At 44.0% G+C, this 27,530-nt stretch overlaps 1 protein-coding gene across 2 annotated transcripts in view; it reads right to left on the reverse strand.

The window, feature by feature from the left end:
• The window catches only part of PLXNA4 (plexin A4), an 845,630-nt gene that overhangs the window by 392,445 nt on the left and 425,655 nt on the right, over positions 1–27,530 (reverse strand). For both annotated transcript variants that reach the window (XM_069229312.1, XM_069229313.1), the window contains exon 5: positions 26,543–26,643. In XM_069229312.1, coding sequence (XP_069085413.1) covers positions 26,543–26,643 — 101 coding nt within the window. The remainder of the gene's footprint in view (positions 1–26,542; positions 26,644–27,530) is intronic.

Genomic DNA, 27,530 nt, shown 5'->3' on the forward strand with positions numbered 1-27,530 from the left:
GTAGGGTCTGCTGCTGCAGAGTAAGGGGTGTCTCGGGCAGTTTCTTCCACTGGCAAGGCCTCCCTTCCAGTGGCTGGTACCATTGTAGATGTGGCTGGTACCATTGTAGATGTGCCTGGTGTTGATGAGCCAAAGGAAGGGGAAGATTGGTTTGGAAAAGCTCTGCTCAGGGCTGTGTGAATGTCACTCATCACCCCTGTTAGAGAGACCATGTTGTTATTGTGTGCCTCCACCTGTTCCCACGTCTTTGTGAAAGTCCCTCTGTAGCTGTTTGATCTCCTGGAGTTCGGTTAGCACCTGGCCCATCACACTTTATGACTCCTGATAGACCCCCAAGATGTGGCTGATAGTGTCCTGGACAAGAGCATCTCCAGTGGCCTCACCCCCCCTGCCCACATCATCCCTCCCACGCAATATTCCCCCATGGGCCTGTGACCTTGCCACAGGGTGTCCTCTCCCACTAGTTACTGGACCCACATTGTCCAAAGTGTTGCGCTGCAACTCAGGATCCAGGACTGGGGGCACAAGATGGTAGACACTGTGCATGGCACAGCTCTGTTACAATTAATATCACAGGAACAATAAACAAAGGACCTTTTGAACAATAAACAAAGAACCTTTCCAGTTGATTTTCACTATATAATAGAAATATGTCTATTTATGTTCCAGAACCTACTGCCTCCTTCGGACTGTTTTCCCAGGACAGGGGGTCACGGTGTCTCAAAAGCTTTGGCAACCACATTCATGGGTCTAGAACTGCAGCAACTGAGAGTTCACAACCCCCTATAGTTATAGGGCAGGGAACTGTGCACTGGAAATAGGGCAGTTGAAAGAAACTGGAAACATGGTACAGAAACTTCACACTGCTACCATTAAAAACAAGCATTGGTAAATCCAAACGGTTTGGCTTGCATTTGAGTCTCTGCTAAAATATTAAAAATAACCAGCTGTAGTGAAAAAACAAAATGAGAAATGGTTTCTTACTGTATAAAACGCATCATTGATATATATATTGTTTAATTTATGATTAATCAGAGTACTCTTGAGATGTAAATTAGTCTGTAATGCATTGCAATGTAAGCAATCCTTAGGCGCAGAATAATACACCAATCATCCAACAGCATATGGTGAGAGAGAAATACTCCTCTAGGCAAACACAACGCCCATAATGTGTACATTTGAATGATTTGACCACTACATGTCTCGCCAATGGCTGGGCTATCAAGCCAGACATAGACACGTATATACATTAGCAGCATTTTGCTACATGTGTAGTAGTGAATGTTGTAAATGGTAATCGTATCAGGGCAACTATGACACAAACGGAATTCAAATGATTCTTGCTGTCGTTGATTAATAAAAAGCAGAGAAAAAAGATCCCTTTTTTAATTGGCAAATGTTGCTGTGTTTGAGCTAAAAACAGTTTATTCAATTTTATATTGCATAAATAGTTAAAACCGTACAAAATCTTTTTGCTTGATATACGTTTCTAAAGACTGTTCCATGGATTGGACGGTGTGCCTTTGTTAAAATCTGTATTATACCTGCAGAATGATTTATACGAAAAAAATGCACAGACTGTTAGCTGTGTTTTCAAACTATATATTCTTAATTTTGTTGAAGAGCAAAAACCTTTCTTGTCAATGTCGCTTGTTTCACGGTGCATTACACAAAGTGTAAATAAAAGGCGACATTGATACCATGGTTTTCTACCAGTGAAACGTTTCCGCGATTTGGCCAGTCGTAGAGCTCTGGCATTTACTGTGCCAATCATTGCTTAGCCTGCTTTGATTCAAGAAAAAGATGAATTCTCATTGGTATCTGTACATAACATAACCCAGCTTGGAAACAAATTCCCCACCCTCTGTCGGAGCTGAAAACGTTTATCTTTTCTTTACCGAAGACAACGTGAAGAGGCCCATAAGAGCCCGGGTCATCCTGCTGGCGGTGTGAAGTTGCTTCCAATGTCCCCCAGGTTGCAAAGTTGGCACTTGCGAAAGGTGTTGAGGCGGTGGCGCTGGTGGGGCACCTGGGCTAGGTGTCTGCCTAAGTGGAAGGTGAAATGTGGTTAGAAATTGTCTTCTCCCCCCCTCGCAAGTGTCCAGGAAGATGGACCCTCGGATAGCAGAGTTTAGCAGTGCAGACTTGGTACAGCTTTTGAAAAGCATCACACCTTACATGGTTTATTATTTGTTTTATTAAGGGAAAGCTCAAAGACTGCTTTAGATGTATTTCCTTTTTTGCAGCATTCGCAACTGCCTATGGAAATCTTTTATGCTTCACAGCTTGAAGATTTTTGCTTCCTGAACGTTCATGTGAAAACGACTTTTTTCTTCCAATTTCTGTCACATATATCATTATAGAAGGCTAAAATATATTTCTGGAAAATAAATACTTCACAGCAATTACTGGTATCCTCCTCAACAATACCACTGAATAATAATAAGCTCTTCAGAATATAAGATTGTGCGGGTAAAGCTCTGAACACATTTTCCTGTTCTGAAATATGATGTAAACACACAGGTAGTGTCATATCTGTAAGCTTTAGGTGGTCTTCCACCAAAATGTTTGCCTTCAACCCTTTTAAGCAAGGTAAAATTGGCTTATATGCAGTTGACACATTTATTTATAAGTTCCTAGCAGAGTGTGACTACATGTACCCATGGACCATAAATGAAATGCTACTAGTCGGCCTGCAGCACAGATTGTACCACCCACTTAAGTAGCCCTGTAACAAATGTCTCAGGCCTGCCATTGTGTGCAGTTTTAAGCTACCATTTCGACCTGGCAAATTAAGCTTTTGGCCAGGCCTACACCTTCATTTTTAATATATGTAATGTAAATCACCCCTACAGTAGGCTCTAAACAACCCAGAGGACAGGGTGCAATCATGGGCGTCAATTCACCAAATTGCAAGGGTAACGGAAGTGACATCACATGCTATTTTAACTTTACTGTGACTCACACACACATGCTTACGCATACATTCACACACTCTTGCTCACATAACCATACTCTCATCTGCAAGCATACATACAACATACATTTAAAACATTTTTACTCAACTTAGTTTCCAGACAGGATCATATTCCAGCTAATTGTACTCCATTTTTCATTACACAAATAGTAAATATTATTATTCACTATGTGGGTAATAAAATAATTGACAGAAAACCAGCAAAGTGGAGACGCAACTGACATCTATTAGGACAAGCTTCTCCTGTGTTCCAGACACTCATTTTGTCTCATCGGAGAGCAGGGGTTGCAAAGGCAGTGCCAGGGGACACAAGGGGCAAGCCAGGGGTCGCAGCTGCAACCTCTGGCGACCCAAAATGACGTTCATGGGTGCAATGTATTTACAAAGTTGGACATGTACTTTTAAGTTTTACATGTCCTGGTAATTAAACACTCTTAAATCTGTTTTTCACTATAGCAAGGCATACCTTTCTCTTGGGATACATTTCAACTGGGAACATATAGACAGTCAAAATTGGTGTCTATATAATTGTAATTTAAAGCCCTCTTCAATGGTTAAGTTGGATTTTAAGTCACCATTGTAAAGAATGCACTTTTAAAAAGTTGCAGGACAACAAAATGATGGACGGTGTGCTGAAAAGTTTCAAACAGTTACACTATGTCATGTGACCCAGGGACAGGTTGCAGGCGCCAAGGGGTTAGGACAAGAAAATGCCAACTTTCTAACAGTGCAAAACGCACAAGTGATGAACAAAATGCTGAACAATGTCAAACATTCACTCCGAGTCACAGATCTGGGTTACATTAATCATTCTTTTGTTCACCATGCCACCCCAGTTTGCACCCAGCCATATGCAAATCAGTCTTGACCCTGCTCCCCGTGGGAACAGTCCAGCCCGAACTGCCAGTCCAGGTCCTTCCTGGACCGGGAACAAGCATCCTGGACTGGTTTCAGGGTTTCACCCCTTTAGATGTGGGAGGATACTGGTGATTTAACTATGACACTCCCATCCATACACATCCCCTGCCCTCAGAGCCCAAGTTAAGTGTGACTGAATACTTTGGCCATCTTTGAATTACCATGATGTGGTATTTTGAGCATATTTACAGTAACAACTGAAACAACTTAAATAATGAGCAGGGTTCCCCCCAGGAACTTGTACCCCATTAATTAGGGAGCACCCAGGCATCACCCTAACCCACTGGCTAGTGCCAACCATAAATGTGTACTCAAAGGCACCATCCTTAAAACACTTACTAGACCTGTGGAAAATCAGAAGAGGGCTGGACCTACTGTCTGTGTGACTTCAGGGCCATAACAAGCTGCAAGAGGCTGTTTCCCTGAGGTTCCTAGTTAACCAGTGGCAACAGAACCTGGACTGGTCTTTGCTGTTTTTGACACCTTAAAAGTCTCCAAGTTGCTTCCCTTGAGGTCCTGGGGGCTTAGAAGTGTACTCCTGTGGTTATTGAGGCATCACAAGAAAGTTTGGAAACTTCTGAAAACATTTCTTGCAGAGCTCCAGAGCATTAGTGAGAGCCACCAAAATAATTATCCAATTGTCAGTTCCATAGGTTCAGACTGAATGTCAGCTTTCTGTCAGTCAATGATTCCAACATCTCCAAAATAAATGACTAAGTCCCATTGTGTGTTGGGACTTAAAACCTTTTCAGCGAGAAATCTCCAAGGCTCCAGAGTTCAAACTATATCAACCTTCTTCAAGAATCTGGACTTAGGTTCCATTAAAGGCTACATTTTCAGCAGAGGCCCACTTCTCTAAAAGAGACAATGTCCCTTTTAGTGATGGGACTTAGACATTGTTTCTAACTTTTTGACTTTCTGACTTTTCAAAGGGATCAATCCACTTGGTTTAACTGACCAGGGTCGACCAGGACAATCAGCCTCAAATCACACATACATTCTGATCTGCTGCTTCCATAGACTATCATTGGGGCTAAGTGTTTTTACTTTATACTTTAGAAATGCATATGGTTCACCTTATTTGATTTTTGTCATTTTTCGGTCTTATTTTACTCTAAACCATTTTTTTCTCCTTTTCAAGTTTTGAGTTTTATTGTGTTTTTTGTGTCTTTTTTCTACTGTGTATGCACTACTTAAATACTTCACACATTGTCTTTGGTTTAAGCCTGACTGCTTTGTTTCCCATTGCCGGGAATTACGCACCGTTTTTTTTAAATTTCATGTGTGTGACATCTAACAGGTGGTGGCCCTATCCTTTGAGGTGGAAACATTTCATTCCAGATAATATTCCACTTTCCTACACCTTGGAATTAATAAATAATATCATTGCTTTGATGACATCAGGACAAGGTGTACAGTGGTCTTCTCTCAAGTGGAAGTAAGACAAAACACAAATTAAATTTAACAAAATACTCTAGAAGTCCCTCACAAAGAACCTGAGTTGCTACGAGTGTATTCCTGTATCGACCAACAATTGAGGAATACGTCGTAGGTTGTCTACACGAAAGAAAAGTGAGATATAACTGAGCAATAGAGAAAAAAATACAATGGGTTGATAGTAACAAAAGAGGACAAGGTATATTGATATAATGGGTAAATTGAAATTAGAAAAGCTGAACTAGAGGGAAATAGAAGTAAAGTAGATCTGGAGAGGAGAGCAGGTACAGACTGTGGAAGAGTCGGAAAGTAGAGCAGGACAGAGAAGCAAAAGGAGGGAGACATTCATGCTCATGGTGTGCAGGACCTGATGCAGGAAGCACACGTCCTATGACCCCTTGTCCTTTCCTGTCACTCTACCACCTTGGGCTTTTTTACGGCCTGGTTACCTACACATGGGGGCGCTTTATTGAATGTAATCATGCAGCGGTGTATATTTTACGACTGTTTTCCATTGCCATAAAGAGACCGCTGATATCCCGCCTGAGGGGTGCCTCAGCGCATTGATCACATTGCTGCTTTACAACCAATTGTGCAGTAAAATGGTTTTACGCAGCGCTTGACTTGGAAATTGAAAGCAACCTGCACTCCAGCAGGGTTCTCGGGACAGCGCCACTCTCTGAAGGGTCTCACCGAAGGAAGAGCCGCCATTAATGATGTTGCAGTCAAGTCGGGCCGTAAAATATGACCTCTGCAGTCCAGTCCAGTCCAACAAAGCTGCCGACCGTAATGGGTGTAATAGCTGCTATTATTAAGAATTGATTTTCCGATCCATTCTCTGCACACCCATTACAATTCCCTAACCCTTGCACCTCGTCCGAGGCCAAATTGGCTTCCCTCCGGTTCTTATTTATTTCATTTATTCACTTTTGAATTTATTTTGGAGCTATGCCCTTTTTATGATGTTTGTGCTCAAGTCAAAATCAATATTGAATTAAGTGCGACACTCAATAGATGAACTTGATAGTTCGGAAGCTGCCAGGGTTCGCGTTGTATCGTCTATGGCCGTGGCGGCGAAGGCTCCCAACCTTGCCCGTTATGGCTTTGTCAATACATGGTAAGGGTTTCTTTTTTCAATTATTGTCTTTTGCAATTTCGGAAAAGGGTGACCTCTCAACCTCGCTGCGGAGCTGGAGAGTAGACAAGGAAAGATGGACATCGTTTATTGTGAGGTGCATATCAATAATGATCAATGATTAGGATGGAAGCGCGTAAAACTTACTCACCAGAGAATCTGCCTGGCCCAAAGTGGCGGTTTCATGTTTACCTTACATCCCCTTTTTCATTACTTCCGCCACAGAGACCCAAGACCAGGCTGTGACAGCCCGAAGGAAAGTAAAATGTCCTTTTCCCCATGCGTCTTTTTATAAGATAACTATCGTTTCTTTGCTAAAAAGGTCTAATAATTCATTAAATTATTCACCTTTACTCAAATATTGCCTATACATATCCTAAAATATGATTCCTGTACTAAATTATTGTAAGGCTGTGGATAATACGCGAAGAAAAAGGTGTTTCCGGCGTGGGATACGTCACTTCCGGCGAAGCTGCAATCTACGGTTCGTGTTAAGCTAAAGAGGTCGTATAGCAGCACCAGAAGACGAGTTCTGCTGAATGCATAGGCAGCGCAGCACAGCAGCACTTTGAAAGGCAATTCTTCCTTCCACTGTTACACTGCTAGTAAGACCACCTAGTTAAGAACATTAGTATTTAAATAAGTGAGTTGTTCTTCCCACTTAAGATTTAAATATGTGGACAAAAAACTTGTCATAATTCGTACTGCAATGACCTAATGTATCTGAAATACTGTAAAGTGCGACAAACATAAATCTGGCTTGTGGACATTGGTTTTCTGACTGCTTCCCACAGTGGAGTGGGGAATCTACTTTGCTAAGTTATTTTGCACTAAGGCACGCCTTGCAGATTCTACCTTCTCCACTCATACAAAACCTGCACCGAGTCTAGCTTAGCACCGCATCCGTGCCTTTTGTAGCTTTACAATTTCACGCAGAAACCACTTCTGGCACTCAACATCGGGTTACCAGAAGGTGTGTTTTGGAGTATGTGAACCCAAACTCTGGTGTCATGATTTCAGCCTGTAGAACAGTAACCCGTTTAGGTATGTATAAGGGAAGCCGATTACAACATAATACTACAGCACTGGTCATTCTTACACCAGATTTAAACCAAGTTGTCTTTGGTCATTAATAAGAGGTGCATTCTTCCTAAGTTAATGCACACATTTTGTTGGTCTAGGAAGGAAAATTCAGTATGTGGGCAAAAAAACACACAGAAAGAGACACCTTCATGACTGTCACTGATATGTAAATATAGAATACACTCACTCACTTTCACTTACACTCGGGAGCCTACCTCTCAAAAATAAAAGCCATAAACAGTTTGCAGCTGGCCTCAGCTGCCTAGTTTGTAGGGAAAGCAATGGAGCACTGACCAATCTCGCGTTGATTGAGCTACTCGTTACCCATAACCCCCGACTCCAGTCAGCCACGTGGCCTAATCAGAGAGGAGCATCCGAGGGGAAACGGCAGCCAGGTAAAATGTGTCAGACAGTAATAAGGACATCCGCTGAGGTGGGCTTTCGGAGATGAGTTAGTTGCTTCGAAAGAATATTATTCAGGCGCTTACACACCACTTTCATGCTTAGTCAGACACAAAAGCATGTCACACGTGCTCTTTAAGATTGCTCGTGAATGTGTATATCTCAGAGAACAAAGGGAATCGGGTTGCTTTTACATACACTTAAACCAGTTAAGCTTTTTTGGGGGTTTATCAAATCTTGCCAAAAAAGTAAAAAAGGGTAACACAAGACCCCAATTATATTTTGTTGTGTTCAAAGATATGCCTACGAGTGTCCTGTCAACTTGCGGGTGCCTATTTCGACTTAGCTGAGGTCCTGATTCCAGTATGTTTTTGGAGAATCCTTACTAGATAGGATCCATCTATCTCTTATTTTTAAAATTCAACGAGGAAGTGGTATAGTCCTGTTTGTTATACTCACAGAAAGCCCTGTACGAACCATGTTGAAATGTGAGGCAGCCACACCAACATTCTGAAAGTCTCAGCTGCTGCTATAGAGTCCAACAAGGAGTCACAGAAGATTAGAACTACTTCTGCAGACCCAATTAAATTTGTTTCTAAATATTGAGCAAACTTCATTTTGTGAATGTAACACTGGTAGATTGTGCTGTGTGAAGTAATTCATATAGGGACTGATGGTGTAGACAGAAGCCCTACACATGCTGCTCTACCAGCACGCATCAGTTCTGCTCTGGGTGCAAAGGCAAAAACAACAAGGTGATGGGGGGAATGTTTGAATTAATCTCAGCCACTGGCAGTCGCTTGCGCCACATCCCAATCCAGTGCTTTTTGCTCACAATGCCACCTCAGTTTGGACACAGCCATATGCAAATCAGTCTTGGCTCTGCTCCTCATGGAACAGTCCAGCCCAGACTACCAGGCCAGGTCCTCCCTGAACTGGAACACAAGCAACTTAGGACTGGTTTTGCCCTAGTTAGGGCTCTTCAGCCAGGTATGGCTTGGTTCCAGTGAGACAGTGAGCCCGAGGCTCACATCTGGGCATACCCGGTGCAATGTGGGCAGCAAATGCAAAAACAACAAGACAATGGGTGGGATGCTTTATTTTCAGCCACTGGCATTTGGTTGAGGCTGAATCCCAGTCCATTGGCACAAAGGCAACATGCTTACTCAGTTCTATCCCTGAGATTGCAGTTGTAATTATTGTGGGAGTTTCCCGTGCATTAACATATGCACACTGTGAACCAGGCTCAGGCTGCCCACTGATTTGCCCCAAAAAGCATATTGTGGCTCTCTTGGGCCTGAGAGTGAGTCTGTAGTCTTTAACTCAGCATTGGTTCCATCACTTAAATGCGGAGCCTTTGACCCATATTCTGAACCCACCACCCACCTCGATGCAACAGACCAACCCTTGCTAAGAAACCCATAATTCGAGAGCAAATGCAAGCTTGCTGACCTGGATGAAGACAGTGTACCAACCAATCTGAGATAAGAGGCAGATGTTAGTCTGGGATGTCACTAGTTTTGCAATGTGATGAAAACTCCTTCATATTTCCTGTCTCATGGCATAGCATATATGCCAGGGGCATAGTTGTCACCTTTGCTGGTAAAACATTTTGATTTAGAATTTCAAAGAAATGTAGTACGAATAATGTTTTAATGAATGTGTTTTTGCTAGATTTTAAATTTCTAGATAAAGGTGTATAAAGTTAAAACAATCGAAAACTGTTCCCAATGTTGTGAGGCGCCACAAGGAATAGCAGATGGGCAGTTGCCTCTTGGCAGCAGTCTCGTTTAAGAGCATCCACAGAGCCACATTTCATGAAACACCCCCACCAGGGTCTCCATAAGGCAGATCGCAAGTGCACCCCATGCACATAGTAGCAGAGCTTCAGCATCAACCGTGCAGGCCAGTTTCTGCCCTTGTTGCATCCACCTTGCCCACCATACATGGCTCATAGGAGCCGTTTTCTAAAAGGACGCCCACTTTTCAACAGGACATCCTGCTCCTGGAAAACAGCTGGCTTCTGTGTGTCTGTGGCGAGGAATTTTCGCATCAGAGTGATCAGGCAAAGTTGTAAAAGTTCACTCAGTTTTGCCAGTGCAAAATTCACACTGCCAGAATTCGCAAGACAATTTTTAATCTGCAAACTCCTTTAGCCCCCAAAACGTAACTTTGATGATATCGGTTTAAGGATGGCTAGAATTGCTATTCGTGTTGCTGAAACACAGTGGTGTCTGTATATTCTCAGAGTTTATTCTCTCCTCTCATGCAAGATTATTCATACAGTACATAGTCTTCCAAGGTGGTCCAAGCCGTGCTATGGACTTCTAGGTCTTTGGAATTGGAGGCCCCTACTTGTCTCTCAGGCCAGGCCCCTCTCCCTCCCATACCTCTTGGTTTAAGTGGATCATGAGCTGGGGAGGTCAGCTGTTCCGTGGACGGATTATGATAGTATGCAGCATTCCCTCTAAGGGAGTGTTTTTTTAAACTTTTATTATGCTGCACCCCCCCCCCCCCCTTGGTGAAACAAAAATCATTGGGCACCCCCTCAGAATTTTTCACAATTATTCTATTAAGTTGGCAATGTTTTTTTAAAATCGCAATAAATGTTTTTTTCTGCTGGAAAAAAGCAGTATCTGCATAATGCATCTTTTGGCCAGAGCCTTATGCCCCCCATTGGGAGCACTTGAGGCCCCCCAGTTTAAAGACCTCTGCTCTAAGGGGATCTCACTTGATGAGGGCCTTTACCCCTGATCCATGAAAGTCATGTCTGTCCAGGGACCAAGTTACCACCACGTACATATATACTCTGCCCTGATACTGAATGGTTAATTACATCAGCGCCTGAGATCTTGCAAACACCAAGCTATTAGGGATATCTTTGCAAGACAGCCAGACAACAGCTATTAAAATATATTCTCAGGCATTTGGAAAATAGGTCATTGTTATTTTCTTTACATATGTTACTTATATCAAAAGTGCTCCTCCAGCCTGAGGGAGCAAGGCTGTCTCTGCAGAGGGTCAGAGCAGGCAGCAGGCAGCAGGGGTGGCATACACACCTGCCTATCTCTTGCCTCCTCTTTCACTTTGAGGGGGCCACGACCCATGCTGACTTTACACTCCGAACATTCATTTGCTTTCAGACCAAACAGCAGAGCTGAAAACTGAGTATTTCCACGCCAACGTCTATAATGAGGTGCATCCAAAACATTGGCATCTCTTTTTCAAGACTAACTTCTACAACAGGCATACTGTGCTATTTTAGAAACTGCCTCCTAAGCGCCTAGAATGACTTTAGATCGCTGTGTCTGGCTTGGACCACGCATTTCATATGAACTATGATGTTGGTTTGATGTAATCCTCATCATTGCTAACAAGATTTGTGATCACTTCTAAGGAATCATATTCACCTTTGAGAAGCACAGGGGTGATGGTTTTAATCAAAAACAGCATTTTCATGTATGCACAACAACAAAACGTGTCAACAAGTTTAGAAATGAGTCAGCATTTAACTTCTGAATGAATTTCGATTTAACTCAAAGTGTAATCTCCTAGTGGCAGCGGCACAAAAAAGATAGTGGTCAAAACACTCTTCACCTCTGTTCTTGGCACTATTTTCAGCAAATCTGAGGCCATGTATCGGACACGCAATCCCAGAGTTTGCAAGGGGCAAGCCAGGGTGCAACCCCTGAAAAACCTCAATGACGTCTATGGCCTAGCAGTTCTCCCCGCACGTATATCACAGCGCACCCCCCGACTCACAGTCCGCGCCTGCAGTCACTCCACAGTACAGTCACGGAGGCCACTGTACCAGCATTTGCTGTACACCTGATCACACCGTGGTGCAGACGTGGCAACTTACATGTGCACCAAGCACACACCTCCACCCCAACTATGCTAGCCCTCCCTGCGGTAACTACTTGGTGCAGTCCCCACACCATGGCTCCTCTCTGCCAGCCCTCCACGCGGTCACTCCACAGCACCAGCCACGGAGTTCTGAGGGACACTTCATTAACGTGCACTACGTACTCCTAAAGGTCACCGTCGCGCGCTCCCTCAAGGGAGGAAAACGACTTATTTCGGAAATGGCTCGGGAGATTGGCAGGGTGGAGAATGAAATGTCAGGGAAACAGGCACAGCCTCCCCCAGGGAAAACTCATTCCGTTTGCCATTTTCTCTGGTTGGCAGATTACTGTCTCATCACTTCAGGAAATGCTAGAAATTGACAAAAAATGGCTCTCCTCAGAATGATCCGAGGGACAGGGCGAGGCAAGGGCCAGGGAACGGGAATCCTCAGAGAAGCATTAGCCAAGTGACCATCACCGAGGGGCAGGGCTCTCTAGAGGAAGTGGTGAGACATACAGGGCAGCCACTGATCAGCGGGAGGCAGCTCCCTCACTGTCAGTTATGCAAGCGCATAACGCCCATTGGGGAAAGGGGCTTCAGCCATCCCTGTCGTCATAGTCAGGGCTGCGGCTTCGTTTGTGTTTGTCTCTGCCTGGACAGGGCACTCATGACTCATTTTGATTCATTTAAGATAGCACAGAGGGTTAATGTGCCTTCTGCAAAGAACGTGTACTATGCAAATTACAGAACAGTATCTATGTGCATAAATTAGTAGGATGCTGCTTTTGTCATAGAGATCCTTTTGCTACTGTACAGTTCATAATTTACAATCATAATCTAGCACAGCGAGCTGCCATCAAAGAACTGCATGCAAACTGCATATTACAGATTAGAAAGTTATGTTTTTTCTCAGTGTTTCGTTAGCCTAATTTTTCTAAAAAGGGTTTGTTTGGGTAGAAATAAATTGTTATTAGTAAAGTCAACCCTAACCACTGTGTTACGTTCTGAATCCTGAGTTGATGCTTCCCCAGACTAAGCACTCATAATAAAAATGCCACCAGTATGGATGACATGTCAATCCTGCACCTTGTAGTCACTTTTGTTGTACATAACATTTTCTATACACTGATTTACACAGGTATGATTCTTTGTCTCTGTATGTGCTTGTGATGAAAGTGCTCCAATACCCTATGCAAGTAAGAGAGGCACTATAAAATAAAAGAAATACATGAGAGAAAGAGGCCATGGAAATATGTGAGGCACTGTTAGAGGGTGATGGTGAGGGAATCACCAAAGAGCCCCAATAAAAATTGCGGTATCCTGGTGCTCTGTAAGGTCATCATTTACTATGTTTTAAACACTCAGTCAATTGAATATATAATGAAACGTGTTGTGGAATGCACTATTTTTGCCATTTTTTCCCAAATTTTCTCGGGGGAGGAGGGGCCCAAGCCCCATTGTAGTGGTCAGGCTCGCTCACGAGGTGCCTCATTTATGAGGAAATGGTGCAGTGCGATCTAACTGTGTGTAATTCAAAGATTTAAGCCCTCACTTGATGTATACAATCTTGCTTTGACTTCCATCACTCCTCATAATACACAGAGCTCTGTTGTTCCCCAGCTATGTCGGTGCTATAATAATATAAACACGTATATATGTTTTTACATTGTGAAGTTATCCTGCTTACTCGGCACTGTGAATGCGCCTTATTTATGACCTCTTTGTGAGCCCTCTCATTTTGGGACATTTAGATAGAAGTCCCATATAATTTTCTTTATCATAGTACACGTCACACTTTTATTGGGGTTCATGTAAGCCTACTTCTTGATATCTGTGGGACAACTTTGTTGTGTTTATTGGGAGATACCCATACACATCTTCTTGTTCCGTGGACGTTTTTATTTATTATGTGTCTTTAGTTGTTTTTGGTAATAGAAGACACCTTTCCAATAATGCTTCATTGCTTTCTTTTCTGAGTGTCAGACATGCACACATGCACATGACTTTCTCGGTACCAACCATCGTGCAGATATCCAATGCTCACAGGTGTGGTGAATACTCTTAAAGCTCCAGCAATGCTTAGTGTCTGAGTGGAAATTGTTGGCAAAGCCAATAAATCTGGCAGTAAGGTGCTGATGCATTAAAATACAGACAAATACAAATGTTGTTTGCATGTGTAAGCACATTAAACCCAGATATATTGGCAATATGTGCTCTCATACTGGCTCTGAGGTTGTTTCTACCCACATTGCATGATGTGGTAGTTCCACCACTGCAGCTTGACGTACTAGTCCCACCCCACCCCGAAGTTCAGGTCTATTTGTGCCCTGTGTGTATATCACCAGTAAAACGCCTTCTTGACACTGTCAGTGTGTATTTTCATGATAGTCAGTAACATACTACGCTGTTACTGTGAAAGGATGCATAGGTGAATGGTCAACAAATTGCCCAGGTCTTAAAATTGGTCAGCAAATGAACATAGTCAGTGAGAGTCCCCCATCATTACTGTGCCTATTTGTATTTTGCTCACCAAGAGGCCCAAATGTTGCTGTCAGATAACACATGTGCATGGCCAGCTGAAGGACCCTATTTCAAACAGATATGCATATGTAGTCAGTAAGACGCCCCTCCCTGACTGTGAGCATGGATGTGTGTGTCAGGGTTGGGTGAATTTTTAACTATCTTTGTGTAGTTTAGTAAACCTGGGGTATTTCACAATTCAGATACAAGTACAAAGTTGTCAGAATTTGCCTTCATCAGCGTTCTTAAATATATGCTTATTTCCTACAGGCTCATGTCCCCGCCGACAGAAACCGGAGATACAGGGATTTATTTGAAAAGAACCAAACTTCTCTGTTGCTCTAGCCCAGAAGTCTCAGCTCTGGACTTCCTGGACTAGGGAAAGGAGATGAAGTGCCCTAGAGGCTGCCATGTCTTTAGGTTGCAGCCTTTGCTAAAGACTTCTTGGTGACATTCAGAAAGTTGACCTATGAATGCATTCTGTCTGTTGCTTGTCATTGGCTTTGTGGTTTATAACTCACATTTTCTTGCTTTTCATTTGCTGACTTTATTTGTTTTAGGCTGTCCAGATTGAGTTCATACCTTCCCTTTCCCAAACCTTTTTGCAGTATCCTTCCCAGTCCTCCCTTTTTGTAAATAGGCCTGTAACTCTTCTTATCTTGTCACATTTGCTGTGCATTCAAAACCTGAGGTCAAATGTCAGGTGCTGTCTTCTGAAGGCATGTTTTTACTTTTCTTTCTCTGACTTTAAAGTTAGAGCATTTATTTGACAATTTTGCTGGATACTGGGGGCAAAAAAGTATTTTTCTAGCACAGGACAACATTTAAATGAAATGTGTATTTCAGAATATATCAGAATTAGGAGCACTAATGAAGCACATGTTTTATTCTATCTGAAGTGTGTTGGAAACAAATACTTTAATATGATCAAAACAGATCATTACACTAGGGGATGCAATTTCCACACATTTGTATCTGTGCTCTGTGTAGTTTTATGAGTAAAACTGTGTGTTTGTGTAAATGTAATGGTCATTACAATTGGAATTGTGTTGTCTGTAGTGGCAGGATACTACCACACCATGAATACTCCACTCTACACCACTCCACACCGCTGCACTCTACTCTGCACCACTTCACTATATACCACTGCACTCAACCTTCCCACTCCACTCAATGCCACCTCATGCTTAGGCTCTCTGTTCTACCCTTTTACACTCTACTGTGGGCCAATTCATTATTTGCCACTGCACTCTATACCACTCCAGTCTAGGCCACACCAATCCACTCTACATAGCTCCACTCTACTCTATGCCATTTTGCAACATTGCACTCTGCGCTACTGCACTCTAGCAATGCACTTTACTCTTTAACACTCAACTCTATGCCACCTGCACTCTACGCCAATCCACTGCAACATAACCACATAACATGTATTTGTAAAGTACACCTTATCACTCAAGAGTATCAAGGTGATGAATAACAGATATTCATTGTTACCCAACTCATTTCATCAACCTCAGAAGGCTGAAAAGCTGAGTGGACCCACCAGGATTTGAACCTGTGACCATAAGGTCGAACACAAGCCCTTTTAGTGGATGCATTAGTCCAATATAAGCCACCAGACCCAAACTGTTTGCCACTCTAATCTACTCTGCACCAATGCACTCTATGCCACTGCAGTCTACACCACTTTGCTCTACACCATTATACTCTAAGCCACTATCCTGTACCACTCCACTCTATGCCATTTCACTCTACTCGGAAACAATCTACTGTACGCCACTGAACTCTATGCCAAAAGTAGAGTGCTACTCCACTTTAATCCACATTGTACCACTGCACTCTAGGCCACTGCACTCTATGCCATTCTACTCCTAAACACTGCATTCTAAGCCAATGCACTCTACATAACTTCACTCTATGTTACTGCATTCTATGCCACTGAACTCTTCCCCCCATCACCGTACTCTATGCTACTGCACTCTACGCCACTCTGCTCCACTCTACAGCATTGCACTCTGACACTCTACTCTGTAACACTGCACTCTATGGCACTATACTCTACACAACTCTATGCCACTGTGCTCTATGCCACTTGACTCTACTCTGCACTCTATGCCACTGCACGCTATGCCACTTGATTCTACTCTGCACCACTACCCTCTGAATCACTCAACTCTACGCCAGTCCACTCTGCACCACTCTTCACCTCTGCACTCTACGTCAGTGGTTCCCAACCTTTTGACTTCTGTGGACCCCCACTGAAACATTACTGTAATCCTTGGACCACCAATGAGTCATTAATGAAGCCGGGGACCCAGACCTAAAGATTGTTGATGATCTGCACAGCAAAACAATACACAAAAAATACAGAAACAAGCATTCTATCAAACACATACACAAATTAATTTTAATAGGAAAGTTGGAGCTTTTCTAAATTCAATTGAAGTTACACAATGTCCACTCTGTATTCTGTTTGATGCACCTGCATTGCTCCCACAAATCAATCTGAGGAAACTAATTTAATTTTGAGCATCCAGTTTCAAATTCCTTCGTATTTACAGTACGTTTTGGAATGTTCAAATGTATATTTAGCCACTTTATGAACCTGCTAATATTTGTTAATTTTCTAAGCCATCACAGACCCCCTGAGAAGGTTTCTTGGACCCCCGGGGGTCCCAGGACCACAAGTTGGGAACCACTACTCTATGCCACTCTACTCTGCTATGCACCACTCTAATCTATGCCACTGCATTCTACGACGGCATTGTATGTCATTGAGTTCAATGCCACTGCATTCTATGCCACTATACTCTACAATACTGTACGTCAATGCACTCTATACCCATAATTTCTACTCTATGCCACTCCTGTGTGTGCCACTCGATGCGACTCCGCACTATGCCACTCCCATACTCAACACTTTCAGCCACTCCACTCTACTCCATTCCACTGTACGACACTCCACACCACTATTCTCCACGTCACATACTTTTAGCCATGCTGAACAGCAGCCATCCAGGTGTACAACATGGTTAAAACATATTGGCAAAGCCAATAGCTCTTGCGTAGGCGAGACCTATTGGCTTTGTCAGTGCTTGTTTTCTTTGTTGTCACTTAGAGCATGGAAATATAATGTTCCATCTCCAGTTCCCTGGGATCAATGAACACCAAATGAGTGACTACACTGTTACCTGAAGATCAAAAAGGGCTTCTACACTTGGCCCTTCCCATCTTTTTTTTGGTTAATTTCTTCAGTTTTTTAATTAACAAAGCTGTGTAACCCTTTGATAAGGTTTGTGGTGTTCTGAGCTTCGCAACGCTGCATTGTCCCACTGTGGATAGCGTGAGCGAAAGGCATATGTTCGTGTCACATGTGCGCATGTAAATGGCTGCAAGAGCCTCTGTGCATGTGGTGGTGGCTGACGGGCTAAGAAAGTGATGGGGCACGAATTCCCTCCTAGTTTACACTGAACGAGCCTGATCCCCACCAGTCTGGGATGGCTAAGGTTTCTGCCACCAGAAAAGTTTGAAAACATGAGCCCTTTAGTAGTTTTAGCAGCACAATTTTCACGAAGAGCCACTGGTTTTGAAGAGACATTCAAGAAACAGCCCAGTATTTTCTGGCTTTCCAAGCAATGTAGGCCTTCACAAGCAGTGTTAGAGGTTCACCCCTAAAAAGGAATTATAAAGGATGGTGGCAAATATTGACTTTTTCAACACAGTTTCCTAAAAAGGTCTAACTTGTCATAACTGTGGCAGGCAGTACAGAAAAGTCTGGTGTGCCATTTTACACGGCCTGTCATTGCTCCAAATGTATAAAGCATATGTCATCAATTCTGCATTTCACTGTTTCATTTTTCATCCTACCCCTTCCAATTTGATTTTCAGTCACACATCTTGAATAACAAACTATTTAGATGCAGCAAAATCTTACAATCTCAGATTGTAGGGAGAATGGCTGGAGGGGCCTTACAGAATCATATAGCAGAGCTACCGTGCATATCAGAGGCCTTCTATGTTTAGACAGCCAATAGCTTATACCAGTCTTCGGGCTGAGTTCTCAGACAGTTCATTATACTTATTATCATTATGGATGACAAAATGCTGCAATCCATATCATGAAATGACAGTCATGGCAGCAAAGTACCCTCCACCACCAAGAAAACAGCAAAATGTCTACTGAACTCACCACAAATTATCAGTTAAACTTCAGCTTTAAAAATATTTTGGAAGTGTCAGAATGTTGCCACCGAGCATCGGTTCTTCGATTTATTTAAAAACACAGATTTTGCTCTCAAACACAGTTTATGTACATAAACTAAATTCTTCCAAAAACGTATCTATTTGTGAAAAATGTCTACGTTTAAAAAAAAAATACAACTTTTCATTTTCTATTGAATACATGTTTGGACTCCGGGTCATTTCACCAAGTACTCACACATGGCATTTCAATGCACAGGGCCGATTCTATCTTACATGCTAAACTATGTTCACTACAAACGAAATATGCCAATCATATGCGAGTAGTGGGCACTATTATGTCTAGAATGGCCTCAAATATCTGAAGCATGCCAACAAAAGACCATGCATCAGACACCATAAGGCTAGATATGAGCTCCATAACGCAAATGTCCACAACATGTCGGGCATGGTCAGCGTAATGTCAAGAATGGACACCATCAGGCCAACACTGCCTCCAATATGTCAAAGAAGAACAGACATCATTATGTCAGGGCTATGATTTGTCCATGGATGGGGCTTCAAAATTACAGGGATGTCTGCAAAACCCACATATTCTTCACCCTTCTTCAGGATCACCTACACGCCTTAGATGGGCTCCATAATGACAAAGATGCCTATAATGATCTGGGAAATTCTGTGTATTATGCTTTAGCTACTACTAAGCCATGGACTGTACCATACTGCCAATATTGCCCACAGTATGCTAAGGATGAATTGCATTATTGTATCAATAGGCACCATTATTCCCAGGATGCCAGGGATATGTTAAGACTGCCCCCATTATACCAAGCACGGGTACCATCATGTCAATAAAATGCCTGAGATGCCAAAAACAACTACAACTATGCCAATGCCACCATCATGCCAGGGATGGAGACCATAAAGTCAAAGATGCCCAAAAGATGCCAGTAATGGCCACCATTAGGTCAAGGGTTGGCCTCTTAACGCCAGCCTGACAAGCATGCACCAAGGATCGCTAGGTTCCAGGGATGCCTCCAGGTGCTAGAGGTAAGGATGACACCAGGAGAGGGCTCTGCAAACCACTGGTACGTATGTCAGGCAGATACTCACATACTCTTCCATCCACACATGCGAACACACATACACGCCCCACTACCACCGTAGGAAGAGGCACTTGCCTGTCTTATTTGCTCCTGCTCTGCTTGGCTCTTGCCACTGTCCTTTTGTGGCTCTACATGCCTGCCCTGTCATTTTTCGATTGAATTTCCGCACACACAGACTGATGGTGTAGGTCCTGTAATACTGCCCCTCTCCACACTGCAGCTGCAGGGTGATTGACTCTGCTACAGTCCCCATGATGAGTGCACATAGTGAGTAAAAAGTCCGAAGTTACTGTCAGCTTGTGCATCTGTATATGGTCTGCATGTGTTACTTTGTAGATATTCGCCTGCTCAATAAGAGGCATCTTTCTCAGTGTCAGTGTGCATACGTGCACATGAACAACGGAAGTCTCTCTGCTTCAAAGAGAGGAGCTCCTCACTGACTACGAATTATTCCCACTCAACATCAAAGGGAGATGCCCCCTCGCTGATTAAGAACTCTGCTCTCACCATTGCTTCACCTGCTCCTCACAATCTCTCCCCTCCACTTTTCCACCAAACTCACAAACCATGCAGCATCTCCTGCCTCCCTCTTCTTACAGAAAGCGCCTGGGAGCACAGGCGCTTGCTTTGTGGCACCCATGATCAGAGAAGGAGTTCTGAACTCTGAAGCGTGCCCTTGGCCCTAATCTCTCAGCTATGTCGGTGTGTGTTTAATAATGAAGGCTACATGTACAAAAGGTTCCACTGAAAGACGGAAAGCCCTGGCCTGTCTCTCTGAACGCCGGGTAAGCTGTGGTGCAACTCTCTCAATCCCTGCTGACCTTTGCGCAAGGCAGACAGCCCCAGCATCAACCTTCTCCTCGCTGGAGTTTAAGGCCTTCGTTTCCTTTAGCATCTAATCCAGCTGGATATCTTTGTGCTTTCCACAAAAGTTGTGGGATGCTGAAATCAAAGAAGACACTTCTTTCAAGCAGACACAAAGTAAACCGGGAGAAAGGCTTGAAAAGGCTGCCTGCCAGATTCTATCTGCCCTCTGTAGACTTCTTGGGTTACCTGAGCTCTATTAGCTATTCACAGGACTCTCACAGCGAAAGGTAAGCCCGGGGTCAATCAATTAGGCGGCTCCTCACAGGGCAGATCAGGTTGCCGGCGAAGAGAAGACCGAGATGTTGTGTTGGTTTCTGGGCAGAGTGCCATCGGAGGAGTAGAGACAGTATGAACACAGCGGAGAAGCGAGAAAAGGAAAAAATGGAAGGGGAAGGGAAAAGTGAGAGTGAAACAGATATGAAGAGCAAAAGATACAAAGAGAACAAGTGAAAGTAAGCGAGGGTGAGTGGAAGGGGGGTGGGACGAAGAGGGATGGAAATAAATGGTGGAGGATTGAGAGATAAGTGATATTTGGACAAATGGGGCATAGTAAAAGCCTGCCAGGTGATTCAACTCTGGTGGGGTCCCCAGACTTAATGAATGCAGAGGTTTCTCACCTGTCAGGCACTGCTCGGACGAACCTGAGACAGGTTCTGAGAAGAGCTGCCATCAAAACAATTGTATGTGTACAGTGCTCTCCAGGGTTGGATTGGGGCCACAATTAGGTCCAGGCAGTCAGAAATAAGTGGCCCACATTTGCAGATACCAACCTTTCGCAAAACACTGTTTAGTTAGGAGAATAGACCTAATGTTCATAAACATTTGCAGTACTAAAAGTATTTTAAACCTTATAGGGCCTGTAACTTTTGTCAAGACTGGAAACAAAATTATTCCACATTATTCTCTTGGGTGTTCTTGGAATATTTCTCACCCTGAGATTCCCTGAGAGTCCTCTTCAGCCATAGGCCTTTTACACTCACCAGTGGCTTTTTAGATATGCTCAGTACTTTTACACTACTTAAGAGAGGTCCTGCAGTGTAGTGTTCAGAGATTGGCAAAAGGCACATTTTACTTGCCGGTAGCATCATGCGTAAGTTTTAACAAATGGAATGATGCTAGTGTGTAAATGCAAATAAATATATATATACATAGTGTCACTTTCCTCACAGTTTTAAATAGCATAAACTTGACACAGGAGTGTTGGGGAACTTTACAAGAGCACCAGATAACGATACAGAAGGTCAGATTAAGTTCTTTGGAGGCTGAGGTGAATTATGTGATTTGCCCAGGATCACAGGATGCAGAGCTGATGCTGGGACTTAAACATGGTCTCTCAGTTTCAAAGTTCACTAAGGCCACATCCTCTCCCTGTTGACTGCAGGAGGATATGGGTCAGGCAAAGAAGAACAGCAGAGACTAACTTATCCCACCCTGTTCCATGGAGGGGAGGGGACAAAAATCAACTGCAGAGTTCCCTCTCTGCCTCTCACCAACCCCCACTACCCAACTCTCAGGTCCTCTCCCCTGCCCTAGTCCTCTGCAAAGCAAGTGGTAACTGCTTCCCATCGGGAGCTCTGTCACACTTGGAGAGAGTCGGAGGGGGCATGCTGTGACAGCCGGAGCAGCCCATTGTTATTCTGCCTATTACAATTAGCCGGCTGCCCTGATATCATTTGATGGAGACAGGTTCAGTATTTGTATATAAAAGCTAGTATAACAGGCTTTCACGTTGTACACTTGGTGGCGCCCGAGAAGGCCAAAGCAGGTTGCACTGTTTAACAGACAGAAAAACCAGCCTATTAAATGGCCTCAGGCACGGGCTCATCGGCTGATGCCCGATGGCCTGCCTTGCCAATCCGAGGCTGATGCTCTCTAATAGGAGGGGTAAAACATAGTAAATAATTTTTGGCGTCCAAGCTCAAGAAGCAATGGCAAAGATAATGGGTCCGGCGATTTGGATAGAGGAATATTTGATACAAGTTGGACAGCCTCAGTTGTCATACAAACAAAATCTCAAACTAAAGCAAAAGTTTGGGCTTTGACTTGTAAGACGGGAGTACAGTCATTTTACTTGACAGACTATAGTATCAGACGTAAGTTGTACCCCCCAAAGAAGAGTGTTGAGAAAAGGAAAGGAATCACATAATGAAGTTTGAATTGTAAGTTTAGAAGTTAAAAGGCGAAAAAAGTAAAATATTGCATAGTAGACCCTTTAGACAAAGGTCTAGTATTTTTGATATTGTTACATATTTAAGAAAGCCTATGTGAATGCACATCCTTACTTTGAGGAAAAGATACGGTCAACAAAATATATGAGAATAAAGTAAAACAAATGAAGGTGCAAGGGCAATCACTAAATTGAAGTATTACTTTAGAGCAGGCTAGGACACTCAAACCTCAAGCTCTTGTTAAACAAAACAGCCCATTACTAGTTGATGCATTTGTTTGAGGTAGCTGCAGAGTGCGAAGCACCCTTGGAATTATACGCAAGTATTGATATATCAGTTGGGAGTGATATCTTCAGAGGTTGGTCCGAATGAGAGAGAGACTCATAGGAGGTAGACCTTTTTGATGGAAGAGATGTGGCAGTAATTGGTACGTAAAAGAGACTTGTAGATGGTGATATACATTAGAGAACTGTAGATGGCAGAGTGGGCGTTAGGATGGGATTGGCTGGGTGTCAGATGGAGCTGTAAGTGTGGTGTGTCATGGTAAAGAGAATCACATGCAGGGGTTGTGTTCATTAGAGATATTTACCAGAGGTAGAGTTTGTGATTGGAAAAGAGATGGCAGCAATGAGCTTCAGTGGCAGCATAGAGATGAAAGGTTGATGTACCATGCTAGAAACACCTGTGGGTAGTGGTGACGTGATGGGTCCCACAAGTACCTCTCACAACTGTAAATCTCCTCCTTATCCCTCCACCTGAATGCAGCATGCAGGCACCCTTTATTGACCTGGCACTCTAAAACTGTTGCACCTGCTAAACCACCTATGCAACGCAAAACGCGATAACAGACCTGCCATCTTTGAAAGAAAAGTCCCTTTCTGAGAGGTGATCGAGGGGTTTGGGCATGTAGTTTTGAGCCCTTTATTTCAGAAGTTCCCAGCTCATGTTGTCTTACACCGTGCAATACTGGCTCTTCACTGGGTGACCATGTAAAGGAAGCTAATACAATTTGACACGTGTACCAATGGGTGAGTTCCCAGGTCTGCAACACTTTGCCTCAGGTAGGGCAGCAGCGAAAACTAATAAGAGGAGGACAAGTGACGAAATCCCCACCATAAATACATTAATACAGATGTTAAAAAATCGAATAACCCTACCTCCCCTCACAGTTTTTACTTGTGTTCACTGAAGCTGCCTCAAGTTCAACTCACGACTGCTAGGTGCCTGAAGCTAACTAACCTCAAACTCAGTTCTGACATAAAGGTGATGCCTAGAAAGCTGTGGGGTGGTACAAAGGGGGACATAAGATGGCAGGAGCCTATCTGCAGGGTGTAAACTGCGCTGCTTGTCCTGAAGAGACAATGAGACTGTTTCTGCAATTTCCATATATAAACTAGGTATACTTGTGGTAAATCGATAAAAAAACATATCTGCAATGAAATCCGATTTTCCTATGCAATGAACAATTCTGGATTGCCCTCAGCGCATTTATGATATGAAAATAATGTAACAAGTCGCAGGCTGGCCAGCTTTGATTGTTCGCGCAATGTTCGCCTCCCCAAGGGGGCTCTAAATGAGACGGCAGCACAGGGCCCACAAGGCCGGAGCGAGGCGAGGGGCGCATGGGCAGTCACCGTAGCAACGTTACCTTGACATTGAATACAAATGAGGAAAGTGGCCAGCCGGAGAGCGGTAAGCTTTTTATTTCACAAAAATGAAAAGCATCCCAACGTCAAGAATCAGGCTTCCGTTTTTGAAGAAGTGAGGTGAACAGGTCGCACGGTGTGCTGCCCTGATCACACGTTCAAGTGCACGCGCGCTGCGCGAGAGGGGACGACACATGACAGACCCATTAGCAGCTGCGTCACGTGTCAGAGGACAGACAGAAAACCGAGGGAAAGGCAGGGGAGAAGGCGGGTGCGAGGATGAAGAAATACAGGGTGGGAAAGGGGGAGAGGGCTGATGGAGGGGGGAAGGAGAGAAGAAACAGAGGAAGTGAGTGAGGGAGGAAAGAACGGAGGCGGAAGAGGAGGGAAAACGTGGAATAAAGAAGCAGATCTGGCAGCTCATGCGCTGCAGCTGCACTTAGTGGGTTTCCAGCTCGTCCTTCTAGGCACTGAGCAGCCGATGTCCATAAGGGTTTTAAAAACAGCCTCAGACATCGGTGACAACCTTAGGAAGCTCTCGCTCTAGCCTTTAGGCCGGAGTTGCCCTGTGGGCATCAGGCGTTTCCACTGGGAGGTTGGAAGCATGGGGCCGGTTTTGCAGCAGTGGGGGCAGGTTTTGCAATGGTGCTGTAATATCGCCTCCCTCCCCCCCAGTGACAAAAGCAGCAGTGCTCCACACTTATACCCCTGATCCACCCCACCCCCCCGACCCGGGGGATGATCAGACAAAATTGCCAGGGGTACTTTGGGTTTCCAGTCTGGCCGTGGCAGGCAGACCTTCATGTGGGGCGGGGGGAAGAAGACCTCCCAGGCACTGCTTAGCATGAAGACCACCCCTCCTTACCCCTTTCCTCACTATTTTTTGTTTTTATAAGTTGGCAGATCAGAAGAAAGAAAAAAGAGGAAGAGGAGATTGGGTTGAGAGGGAGGAAAGCAGATAGAAACGTGGGCTGAGGAGAGGCATAGATGGAGTGTGGGAGTTGAGGGAGAAAAGATACAGAGAGAGAAAGAAAAAGGGAGAAGAGCAAATGGAGAGAGAGAAGGAAGAAACAATAGACAGAGGTATAGTGGTAAGGTTTGTGGAGGTGTTGACAGAAAACAAACATTAGACTCTGAAATGTCAGAGGATGCTCATACTGCTTCAGTAGTGAGCTCTTGCCACTTTTACCTGTAGCTCTCGGCAGACACAGTATGTTGGACTGATGGCAGGGGCGACTACTTCACTATGGCGTAGGAGCATCGCCCCACTGGCTGTGCCAGAAGCAGTAAAATAAAACAATAGTTTACTCTAGTTTTATTTTTCTGCTTCTGGCACAGCCAGCAGTGCAGGCAGGGGTGGAGCTGGGCCATGGGAGAGGGGAGGTGGAGAGAGTGCACCTAAGTACGCATGTGTGTTTGGCCGGCCGGCTGTCTGAGGCCAGCCAAACACACATGTGCACTTAAGTTTCTCCAGACTGGCTGAATTTAACAGGAGAAACTGCACAGACCCCAGGGCTGTGTCTAAGCGGCAGTCCGAGCCGTTCAGACCAATCCTGGCACTGCTTTCATGCAAGGTTTTGCAAGAAAGCAGCACTAGGATTGCTGGGGAGCTTCTGCCGGTGTCCTAGCAGTGAATGCTGGGACACAAGAAGAAGAGGAGAGAGAGGTGGAAAAAGGCGGCAAGGACGAAGGCAAGATAAGTGCTTTTTAAAAATAAATGTACCTCGTCTCCGACACTTTCTCCCCTCACCTTTCGCCTAGAGTTATGCGGCCGCCGCTGACTGATGGAGTCGGTAGTCTGCACTACCTGAGCAATGCTCCACTTCGCAGTATGAAGGCTTTCAAAAGTTACAAACTAACGAAACACCCAGAACACTACTGCCAAACTAGTAACATCCAGGCATTTAGTTAGAGAAGTCTGTGCTGTGTAGATGTGTCTTTATGCAAAGCACAGACATTGTCTAGCAGTAAGCCAAGATAGAAGACATCATCTCTATCTACAAACCCCTCCCTACTCCTAGTACTAGGGAAAGAAGACACGAAGAAGATGAAAAGAAGATGCAAACTTTCTGTACAGGGCCATCTTTGCAGAATGTACCTCCACACAACCCCGCACTAGACCTTTCACAAAGAAAGCCAATAGCTGACTAGGCATGTAACCAAGTATGCAACATCCCTAACATAGCATAGTAAACAAGGAAAGCAGACAAAGATGGACAACTGCCCAGACTTACGTGTTGTGAAGTACACACCATCCACAGTGGGGATCTCCTGACCCAAGGCAGGAGCTGCATGTTGTGTACTGTCCACAGGACTCCACGGGTACTTTTGCCAACTATGAAAGAGAAAAGGAGACATCTTCCATCAGACATTGTCCTCTGCTGTCAAATGACACTTTCTCATGGCATTAAAGTATTAACAGATTTCATGATTTCATGAGGAAGGCTTTAACTCTATCGCCAACTTCCACAAATCACTTGTGTTCCCTCACGCATTGCTTAGGACTTTACACATAACATCACCCATGACACAAATTACATCACTAATGACATCACAGTTGACAATCCAATCACCCCACACAAAGGAGCCAACCCCCCACTCTGCATCACCTTGGGCTGTCTGCAGCAGGGGGTTGGCTGCAGGCCCACACCCAACCCAGTGCAGGTGGCCAACCCCCCACTGCGCACGGCCTACTGCCTGCACAATGACAGTTGCCTGCAGGGTTTATGACCAGACCCCTGTATCTCTGACTCATGTAATTGAGGCGGCAACATTTCTTTTTTCTGAAGGCAGGAATCCCCAATTGACACTAACCCTGCAATGTAGTATAATGGAAGACTACATCCCTTACCAAACATCAACAAAGTCGACAATACATAGTCAGACACTGCCAAGTACTTCTTTTGTTTCTTTTGCAACTGAGCAAGAACTGAGAAAGTAGTATAGGAGAGGGTGACTGTGTGAGTATATTTATCCTAGCTACAATCTAGTTCTTCTCACCCATTGCTGTGTTGCAATGTTGCCCTAGGTTTGATAACGAGAAAGCACTATCCGGCTAACATTGTCATTATATGTAATATTTCCACAGTGGGGAAGTAATAACATTTCATTTCCTTATTCATCAAACATTATGAGTGTTATTAAATACTTTGGGGAATCCCAAGATACAGAGTTAAGAATTGTGTACAAATTCAAGGCCCAAATCACTTTTCATTGATTTGT

This window comes from Pleurodeles waltl, chromosome 4_1, assembly GCF_031143425.1.
Source record: "Pleurodeles waltl isolate 20211129_DDA chromosome 4_1, aPleWal1.hap1.20221129, whole genome shotgun sequence".
Lineage (NCBI taxonomy): Eukaryota > Metazoa > Chordata > Amphibia > Caudata > Salamandridae > Pleurodeles > Pleurodeles waltl.